Raw genomic sequence first — 11,200 nt, forward strand, 5'->3', positions numbered from 1 at the left:
CAATCACGTGTCGATACACCCGGAAGGGGCGGTTCCCTGGCGTGTCATTGACCCGGCGGCGCGGGATTGGTGAGTCCGGGGCGGCCCGGGTGGCGGGAGTTTTCGTATGTGTTGGCTGCGAGCCCGGCTACAGCGGTTGGGCTGGGCTGGGCTGACGGCGTGGGCGGCGGACCCGGGAAGGCAAACCCGCCGTGGATCCCTAACCCCCTAGGCTTGTGTCTTGCTGAGAGGCCACCTTCTTTCCGTCCCCCGGAGTTGCAGGGAAAGATGGAGCGGCCCCGGCCCCGGCCGCGTCTGCACCACCAGGTCCACGCTTCCGCCGCTGGTGCCCCCTACCCTTCCTCTGGCTCGGTCCGCAGCTGCCGGGAAAGCAAGATGCCTCACAGGAAGGGCCCCCAGCACCCTCCGCCGCCCGGGGGTCCCGAGGAGCCTGGGGAGAAACGCCCCAAATTTGTAAGTGTCGCTTGGCGCTGACAGCCGAGGGTTTGCCCACAGGGACTGGGGAACTAAATTTTATTCTAGATATCCAGAGCTTCCCATCATCATAGATCGACAGTGACAGGGTCTAATTCTATTTGGATCCTGTGACAAATGCTCTGATCTTTGTGTTGCCCCAAATTTCTTAAGGCTAACGTGAAAAGCAGTTCAAATGTGTATGTGTTGATGTCATCTAGGTGGACATTGCATTTTTAATGTCGAACTTCTCCCTTCCCCTCTAGTGTAAGAGGGTATAAGACATGTCAAAGTGAACTTTTAGATGATAGTATTTTTTTTCTGCTTAGTATTTTAATCCAATAAGAACTTTTTTTTTTTTGAGGCAGGGTCTCACTCTGTCGCCCCAGCTAGAGTGCAGTGACGTCATCACAGCTCACTGCAACCTCACACTCCTGGGCTTGACAGATCCTCCTGCCTCAGCTTCCGGGGTAGCTGGGAGTACAGGCGCGCCAGCCTGGATAATTTTTCTGTTTTTTATAAGAATGGGGTCTCAGTCTCGACTCCGTGGCCCAATAACTTTTAAAGTAGATTTAAGAACTTTTAAGGTAGATATACTTTTCCAAGTTGAAACAGCTAGTTTTAAAACTTGGCGGGCTGTGTGGTCACTGCTAAAGAATGTTGTGTTTAGTTTGGAAAGAAGTCTAAATATTTGAAACTTGTTATTCTGGTTTGCTTTCGTTATTCACTTTAACATTCAAGAGAAGTGTTATGATTAGCACCTTGTAAGTCTTTTTGTTGGTATCAACTAGTGAAAGAATAGGCAATAATGATTGTTTTATTTGTTATACGTGTGTGTGTGTAAATAAGTAACAAGCTTCATAGATTTGGGGTGAGTCCAACAGAATTGAAATTTAATATTGACCCCTCCATTTTACTTAGGAGTATGGAAAAACATTGTTTTAAGTGATAGTACAGCATTTGCGTTCTGTGGACAAGTAAAAATTGTGAGGAATTTTGCTTATGATTCACAAATTAAGGGAATACTGGTTTGTGAACCAGTTGTTAGTATAACATTTAGTAAAAAATAATAGCTGAGTAAAACTGAGAGCCGAGCTAAGAGATATATCACAATACTGAAAATGAGGAAAAGCATGGATTAATAATGCTAAATTCAGTATCAAAATGGTCACAGGAATAGTGACATTTTGCAGAAGGATTACATATGGATTTGATGATTGTTATCTTGATGGATCTGAAGAATGAATGGGGTAGAGTTAACTTGGTAATAAAAGATTCTGCCTAATGTGAGAAGAATCCACTGGGGCAATGACTTTTCTTCCTTTTATAGTCTACTGTCTGGGTTAATAATCTCATTCCATTTTGTCTTAACTGCTGTGGTGTGATTTTCTGTGACTCATTCCCAGCAAGGAGGTCATCAAAACAAGACCTAAATTAATATTTTGGTTTAGTTTCATTGAAAGATGTATCAGGTGATTTGGTTTCTAGTCTCTGGGCTGTTTTTCACTTTTATGTATGCCATATTGACCACCTCTGCATGCCATTTATTAAAAGGGTTATTGTAAAGATGAAATGGCATAAAAAAGATAATACTTTTAAGCTCTAAAGCTAATAAACACATCAAAAATACTGTGTTTTTGGGTGGGGGTCTGATTTGAATCATGACTTTGTAATTAATTTAGGAGTAATTTGGACTCTTGGTAATCTTTGAAAATAATTTAGATTCTTGCTTACATCGTAATTTCTTTAAATATATCTTCCAGTTCACCAATTCTGTCATCAGCTATATCTACTCTGCTGTTTAACTTTTTCTGAATATTTGATTGTAGCAATTATTTTTTATTTTAATAAGTTCTGTTTGCTTTTTTTCAAGTCTACCTGGACATTTCTTTTTCTTTTTTTTTTTTTGAGACAGAGTCTCGCTCAGTGGCCCGGACTAGAATGCCATGGTGTCAGCCTAGCTCACAGCAACTCCTGGGCTCAAGCGATCCTCCTGCCTCAGCCTCCCGAGTAGCTGGGACTATAGGAGTATGCTACTACGCCTGGCTAATTTTTCTGTTTTTAGTAGAGATGAGGTCTCACTCTTGCTTAAGCTGGTCTCGAACTCAACTCCTGAGCTCAAGTGATCCTCCCACCTTGGCCTCCCAGAGTGTTAGGATTACAGGTGTGAACCACCATGCCAGGCCTACCTGGACAATCTTGATAGGCCCTTGTTTCTTATTCATTTCTTTCTTTCTTTTGACATTTCCTACTTGGCTGTTCTTCTTCTTCTTCTTTTTTTTTTCTTTTTTTTTTTTTGAGACAGAGTCTTTCTTTGTTGCCCAGGAAGTGCAATGGCCTCATCATAGCTCACTGTAACCTCTAATTCCTGGGGCCTCAGTCTCCCAAGTAGCTGGGACTATAGGTGCATGCCTATAGTCCCTATAGCATTTTAAAAAAAATATTTTGTAGAGTCAGGGTCTAGCTATGTTGCCCAGGCTGTTCTTGAATGGCTGGCCTCAAGTGATCCTCCCACATAGGCCTCTCAAAATGTTAGGATTACAGATGTGAGCTACCTCGCCCAGCCTATTCTTATTCTTTATTTGACAGTTTTGGTATATGTATCCTTTGGACTGTCTCCATTGACTCAAATTCATGGTGGCTTGCTCTCTCCACTGTGCTTGTTAATCTTTATAATCATTGCTTTATCTTAACCTGTAGGATTCCAGGAGGCCTAAACTGGAGATGCTTTTTCTTGGGAGATAATTTGACTTTGTTTCCACCAGGAGCCAGCCTGGGTATGCTGCTAATTTGGAACCTCCGTTTTGAGCTGGGATTCTTAGGAAGGGCTGGAGTTATAGGCTCAGCTCTATCTCTGTTCTTGGCCTAAGGCTCAGTATCCCAATCTCAATGCTGCCTTTAGAACAGCTCTTCTTAGTCTGCCTATCTCTAACTGCTTTTGGTCCCACACCACTAACTCTTGATTTGGGGCTGGAGAGTGATTTTTGAGACCATTGTAGATCCCAACGATGCTTCAACAAGTGATTATTCTGTAATTCAGTCTGCTGTACTGCCAGATGTCAAGTCAGTTCTTTGCTTTTCCTTGATTGGGATGAAGTGATGTTAGCCTAAATCTATTTAGGTCACCCTGTCATTATCTGAGCCTGGGGCAACCGCTTTTGAGTAGAACAAGTATTGTAGGTTGGTGATGTAATAGGGATAGGAATAATTTAGATGTTCAGTGTTTTGCACATTTCTAGAAAGATGCAAGCTGGGAGTAGATCTGAGTGGGAAACTGGTCACTTGTTCTTGTAGTTTAAGAAAGCAAGGGCTATGGAACCCACTGAAATCCTGTTTTATTTTGAGCCCTGATAAAGCAGACAAACAAATCCTTGGTTTCTACTGAATCTATAGTTTTGGGCTTTAAGTCATTTGTGAACTGCATAAAACATTTTTGTAGTATAGAACCGCTCCCCATAGATAAATGTAAATAGTAGAAATTAGTCTATGTAATTGGCTGCACTGTGAATCAACTACTTTTGGGCTGTTTGTGAACTAACCAACTACCAAGTTGGTTTCAGTAGAAAACATATTAAGCCGTGAGTATTAAGATGCTGGGGATAGCTACTGGGGGATGGAATACAACTGGAGGAGGCTGAGAGGACAAGGTGGGTACCTGGGTGGAGACTTTGTGAAGGTAAGTTAGAATTCATTGGGATTGTTAAACTTGGAACCTGTCCTAGATCACACCCTCACTACCTGGACATGAGTCCTTTTTCCCTTCTAGAAGAGAACAGTTGCTCTGTCCATTGTGAAAAGCTTTTTAGTGATGCCTCCTTCCCACTGCTCTTAGCAACAAACAGTACACTTGGTGGTGGCCACCAGATCCAGACTGAGAGTAGGACATGTGGCTTTTGGGAGAAATCGCCATCTCTAGGATGTGGGTCAGTCTGTTGAAAGTGGGCCTGTAAATTGGTGGTCAAAGTTCGTGGAGGAATTCTTTTTAATTAGGAATATCCTTTAACAGTTCTCATCGACTTTAGTGTAAATCTTTCATCTAACAGTTTCTATCAAATAGATTGCTAATTATTATTTATTTATGTCCTTGCAGTACTATCAGTTTTGGTTGTGAGAGATTTTTCACCCTGTCCATTAATATGTTATTGACTGTGTTTGGACATTGTTAGTAATAACAGTTGACTTTTATGAGTGAGTCAAGCACTGTTCTAGACACTTTGTAAATATCAACTCCTTTGATAACTTACAACACCCTATTGTTAGCAAAGTATTATTTGCCATATGAGGAAACTGAGGTATACAGAAATTAAGCTGCCTAAGATTACACAGCTGCCAGTTGGTGAGCTGGGATTTGAACCTAGGCGAGCTGGCTCCAGAGTCCACATCTTTTAATCATTCTCCTGAATTACTCTCCCATAGAGAGTTGTAATCTTTGTTACTTCTTGGGAGTTTGAATCTTTATTGCTTCTTTTCTCATCCAGGAACCATTAGCAATAATTAATGATGCCTTTAATGAATATAGAATTAGTGATTTCCTGATAATAGGCAGGTTGTGATGTGGGAAGAGTTATAAGGTCAGAGAATTTTTGTTTATTGTACAGATAGTAGGAGCTTGAGTAGAGTTGAAACCAAAGTAGGTTTGATGACATTAGTGCATGCTTGCCTAATCGCATTGGGTTTATTTGGAGGTAGGTATTTTAGGCTAAATAACAATCCTCCAAAAGATAGCCACTCTTTAATCCCTGGAACCTGTGAATGTCACTTTATATGGCAAAAAAAGACTTCACAGGTATGATTAAGTTAAGGATCTTAAAATGGGGAGATTATTCTGGATTATCAGGTTGGCCCCCAAATGCAAACACATGTATCCTCACTTGACTATAGAAGAAGAGAGGGTGATGTGACTAAAGAGGCAGGGATTGGTGATGCAGCCATCAGAAGCTGGAAGAGTTAAGGAATGGTTCTCCCCTATAGCCTCTAGAGGGAAAGCAGCCCAGAACACACCTTGATTTCCACCCAGTGAAACTGATTTGAGACTTCTGGCCTCCAGGAGTGAGAATGGATTTCTGTTTTAAGCCACCGAATTTGTGATAATTTATTACAGCTGTTATAGGAAACTAAGCAGGTGAGGATGCTAAGCAGGTGAGGAGTAGCTGTGAGGATGACCATGTTGAAAGGCTGTAGGACATCAGATTCATTTAAATCTTTCCTTTGTGGTATCCCTTTATTTTGGAAGGTTTGTAATTTGGAGGGATATAAGATAACCAAATTACAACCAAAAAATAACAACTGGAATAACAGCCAACATCTTCATTCATCTTTTGTCTGCTATATCATTTTTATAGTTGCTGAGAAAGCTGGGAAAATACGGAGGTGAGGTGATTTTTGTATGCTTTTTTTTGTTTTTTGAACTTATTCCTTCATTGAATCAGCTTGAGTGATGTTTTCAGTTGTCCCAGAGTTAAACTGTTAAAAATTGAAATAGTGCTCTTAGTTGAAAGCTTTAGGCACCTGAGTTTAATTCATGTCAAAATTCTACCTAACATATCCAGACATTATAACCTTCAGAAGAAGGTAAAATCATTTTTTTCAGGCTGCTTCTCCAGGAAATTGCTCCGAATTTTCCCAGATTTTCTTTCCTTTCTATCCCTCCTAATAAAATAGAAAAAAAAAAAAAACAAAACCAATTTTCTAAAAACAATATGATTTATCAAAAGAAACAATATATGTCAAGTGGCTTTTGCAGGGTACATTTAGCTGCTGAAAGTAGATAATATATTAGGTATTTAATACTCCTGGACCACTCCAGATCTTTGTGGGTAAAAAGGAGTGGGAATAGGGATGATTGTCTCAGATTTAGAGCAAGGCTTAATTGCTTTTTTTAAAGACTCATGTCTTTAATTATGAAGCAAGCAAACTGACATACATTTATTACACTATGAAACCTTGCATCTCATCTAGTCTATCTTGTAGCAATTGCTTCTGAACAGATGTTACCTGAAACACCTTTGTGTAGTTGGTAGAATACTAAAATTTGTCATGCTTTTATTATTGTTGTCTTGAATTAACTCTACTTTATGGCATAACTTTATTGCTGTGTCCTAGAATCTTTATATATTTATTGCCTTATAAATTGGATTTAAAATTGGCTTTTTATATAGAATGTAAATTAACATGTGTATAACTTGTTTATGCTTGCAGAATAATATGAGAAAAAACTGCTACGTATTACACTAATGTAATTGTCTTTAACTCAGCACATAGTATCCTCTAAACTAGGAATCAAATGAATGCTGAAGAATATGCTTACCATCACACTCTTTCTTGTTTATCCCAAAAACTAATTTGACTTTTAGATCTATAAAATATAGATTAAGCATAACCTTTTACTTCATGGGATATTAAGGATCAAAGCATGGGCTTTCTTTGAACAGAATCTACAAAGGTAACTTTTCTCTCAATAGCAGCAGGATGGCATTGAAATACCTTACCATTGAGAGTAATTTTTCTCAAATAGCAAATTGAATAATCATTATTAACATGGGGGAGAATTTAAGAGTTATTAAATAAGTTAAGTTTTGGTGCTACTTAGTAAAAAGTATTTGGAAATGCTTGCCATACATTTTTATTCTTCAAAAGGCCCAGTGGTATTCTTTCTTGTAGTTTTTTGTAGAAGAGTTATTATGAATAACATTTCTAAGCAGTGACTCGTACCACTCTCAGGGTTTGAAGCTATGTGAACCTGGGCAATTACTTAATCTGTCTCCTGCCTCCCTTTCCTCATATGTAAAATGAGGTTGTGAAGATTAAAAGTTAATTTGTTATGGTCCTAGAATAGTACCTGGTTCATTGTGACTTCTATGTAAATATTTATAGGTTTTGTTGTTATCATTAGTAGTAATAGCAGTAGCACAATTTTTGTCTAGATTTTAGGGCATTGGGACATACATTGTGTATTTGAATAACTTTCTTATACTGGAAAAATCTTAATTGAGCCAGGTTTTTTTTCCTCATGGTGTGGGTAGAGGCAGAGCCATTCTATTTTCAGTTCTTAACCTGGCATACAAGGTGACATTTGGGTTGATGCAGAGTTCTAATCTGTTGGCTGAACGGTGAGAGCAAGTTTCTGAAGCTTTCTGAGGGGTATATTCTTTATTTGCAAGATAAGGCTTATATGACTATGAAACTTGTATACAAATGAAACTTCTAAAAAAGAAACTTACAAAGGAAACAACCTTGAACTTAGGAAAAAAAATATTGTGATACTCCAGTATAGACTTGAACGATAATAAAAATAATTTTACTAATATATGTGCAGATATAAAACTAACTATAACTCTTTATGCTTATGGCTCTTTTACAACTATGAAACTAAAATAGATTTACATATAAAATCCAAAACAAAACTATAAAACTAATAAAATTCAAATTAACAACATTAATTTACTGTGATTTGTGGTGTTTTACTGAAATTAAATCATCATTATTGGATTTAATAGTGGAAAAATATGTGTATGTTTTGCTGTTTTTCTTTCTGTCAACTTCTTAGGTGGAAATGGAATTACAGAGGCTGAGGAAGAGAAGTATAGACGATGAATCCAGAGACTCAGCCTCACACTGTTGGTAGAGGCCTGTCATTGAACACCACCACTATCTTTCTCACAGGGTCTTAACTTGAGTCTGTGGGTGAAAAAGCAAACTGTTAAAAACCTGTTTGTGAAAAGAAAACAGCCACATGCAAACATTTTTTAGTAAATGGCATGAAACTGTTGAAAAAGTAGAAAGAATCAGAACCAATACTACCAACTTCAATATTCATTTTTCTCTAGAAATCTAACTTTCCATAGCCATGGGTACATGGTTCCCTAATAGTGTGATTTTGGAATTATTATATAAACAGGCTTTTGGAACCAAATTCTTCCTAAGTGGAGGAGCTTGTGAATGTTTCCTGATGTTGCTTGGCCCTCACTGGGCACCACGCTGATCATAAATACAAGTGGAAGTATGGTCACCAAAAGTGCCTGACGGAACTTAGTTTTAGAGTGAGTCATTCAGAGTGTCCAGAATATGCTTACTTCTAATGTTTAAGATAGTCTTGAAAAAATATAAGATTTAAAAAGTCATGTAGAAATGGAGAATTTGTAGAAGCACTCTGTAGACCATAGTTTTAGGAACCCAGAGATGAATCAAGTCAAGACGTTAGAAGAGTACTTGAACCAGGCATAGGTTTCCCACTTCAGCCTTTTGTCTAGTGATGAGACAAAAATGATTGGTAAGTATTTATCAGTAGCGAAGGATGTATACAGTGTGCTTCAAAGCACTTCTGATAGTTTTCTTGGGTAAACAAGAAACTCACAATCTTAAAAAAAATATTCTCTTGTGTATTTATTTATCATACAGAAGAGGTATAGAATGCTGCGTTCTTACCAATAAGTTTAAGAAATGAAATATCATAAATTCTATTGAAGTGCCCATTTTCTCCCTTTTATATATCTCCTTGGAATCTTTGCTCTTCACTTTTCTTGAGAAGAGGGCTTATAGGGTTTTTTTTTTTTTTTTCAAATTTTGATTATGTGTTTTAGGGTTCCAATTTATATATATCTCTTTCACTAAAAGTAAATCTGTGAGTGGAATTAATACCCAGTAGCTTTCTAATCTCTCTACCTCTGAGTATTATGGCAGATCTTAAATACTGGAACCGAGGGGGCGGTGACTTAAGAATTTAATGTACCAAATAAGGACATTCGGTGTGTGAGGGACTTGGGATGTACTGAAGTAGCTGAGGTCCAAGTCAGACCTTCACAAATTAAAGATGGCTAAATACATGTTCAGAGTACCATCACTCTCTCTAAGAAGTTACGGTATAGCATTTCTTGAAGTCCTTAGTAAGGTACATGGATTGTGAGATCCATAATATTGCATTTATTTGGTTAATTTTATTATGAAGTATCTTCCCAGGATGTGAGGAGTTTATCCCATAATTACTGCATTTTCCCAAGGTGGACTATGTATTTGGGTGTCATAAGATGAAACTTTGTAACATTCAGTTTTTAAATAAAAGATTTACAAATTGGTGACATTAATTATGGACTTTAAACTGTTTTTGTTTATTAAAACCTTTGATAGAATTCATTTCATAATGACAGTTGTAATTCTTTTTTAATGAAAAATTTGACAGCCTGAGAAATGAACACGAAAAATGGCATGCATATAATCTGCATTCAGAAATTTAATGTGGCAGTTTCATTTCTTTATAAAAGGTGATGGTCTCCAATGAAAACCATGTTTTAACTTCACTCAGCCTCTCTTCTGAGGGTATTATTTTGCTCTTATTGATATGTTATCTTGAACCTGCTTTTAGTTACTTTATGCATGTGTTTGTAAGCTTTTTGAAGTCTCTTTGTGGTGCCTGGTGTATAGACTTGTGCTTACAGGAGGAATCTGATTGCTTGGCTAATTGAAAATCTATGCAAATTACTCTTATAACCTTATACTGCTTGGTTCATTAATCCATTCATGATTAATTTGTTTAAATGTTATTGATATACCCTAAATGTTCATTTCTTTTTATAAAAGATCCCAGTGGTGGTGGGCAAGGGCATATAAAGACTGCCAGAAACATCTGGGTCATTGGAGAACTTGGGCCTGGCAATGTGGCTTTAGAGCTACACCTCTAAATTGTGATAAAAAGGGCTTGGGCTGTATTTAAATATGGCTGTATATCCCTGGGCAAATTAATCAACCTCTGGGCCTCCTTTTTCCTACCTGTAAAATAGAAATAATCACTATCTATGCTTTTAGATTGTTATGAGGATTAGTTGAGTTATAGAGGCTTAGGCATAAGTGCCTAGCAGTTAATATGTGACAGCTATTATTACTGGTATTCTCTTGATTCTTTTGTGGACTCCAGAGTAGGGGAGATCCCATCATTATAGTGTTAAACTCTCAGGTATTGACAGCATTTTGACCTTTTTTTCTCCTGCTTCCTAGCTCCCTCTCTTCTCATTGCTTCCTTCCTGCCAGACACTGGGACTGTGTCCAGGGACCCTGCCCTTCTTGGAGTGGGTCACACAACAAGGTTTGGTCTCTGGACATATTCCCTCCCTTTCTATTTCATCTAGTCCCCCAGCCTCTTGAGCTTGCCTCTCTTTCTCTGCCTCCTGCTGCCAACATTTACTCCACAAAAGTAACCCTAGAGCTCCTTTTGAACCAGGATGCCTTCAAACTCCTCCCTTCCTCAAACCTCACAGAAGGTAGAATATAAATAAATAATAGAACCTTTGTCCTCCTTGTCTAATTGCCTCGGATTTCCAAGCCTGGAGCAACCTTGCAGGTTTCTCTGTGGCTTAACTGGACTGCTGCATCCTGGTGGAAGCCCTTCCCAGCTGTGTGAACTGATGCCCTTAGACATCAAGAATCGTGTGTCCTCAGTGCTGCTAGAAAATTATCTTCACAATAAGTACATTTATTCAGCTCTTACAATGGGCTTGTTAGGCTAGAAAATCATCATCACAATGACTACATGTATTCAGCTCTTATTGCGGGCTAGGTACTGTTTTAATTACTTATTTCTCACACATTGCTACCCTTGTTTTGTATGTAACTGGGATCCTTGATGAACAGTACATATATGGCAATAATAATAACTATTATAATGGCTCATATATAGTAATAATAATATAGTGCAATGCAGTAATGATAATAAAAATAATAATACCCTGTACTGTAATAATAAGTTACAGAAGGCCGG

At 38.2% G+C, this 11,200-nt stretch overlaps 1 protein-coding gene across 1 annotated transcript in view; it reads left to right on the top strand.

The window, feature by feature from the left end:
- The first annotated feature begins 267 nt into the window (after nucleotides 1-267).
- Nucleotides 268-11,200, top strand: part of DIAPH3 (diaphanous-related formin 3) — a 536,888-nt gene continuing 525,955 nt past the window's right edge. The window contains 1 exon segment of the mRNA XM_012654946.1: nucleotides 268-453. Coding sequence (XP_012510400.1) covers nucleotides 268-453 — 186 coding nt within the window.

Source organism: Propithecus coquereli, unplaced genomic scaffold, assembly GCF_000956105.1.
Source record: "Propithecus coquereli isolate 6110/MARCELLA unplaced genomic scaffold, Pcoq_1.0 Scaffold453, whole genome shotgun sequence".
Classification (NCBI taxonomy): Eukaryota; Metazoa; Chordata; class Mammalia; order Primates; family Indriidae; genus Propithecus; species Propithecus coquereli.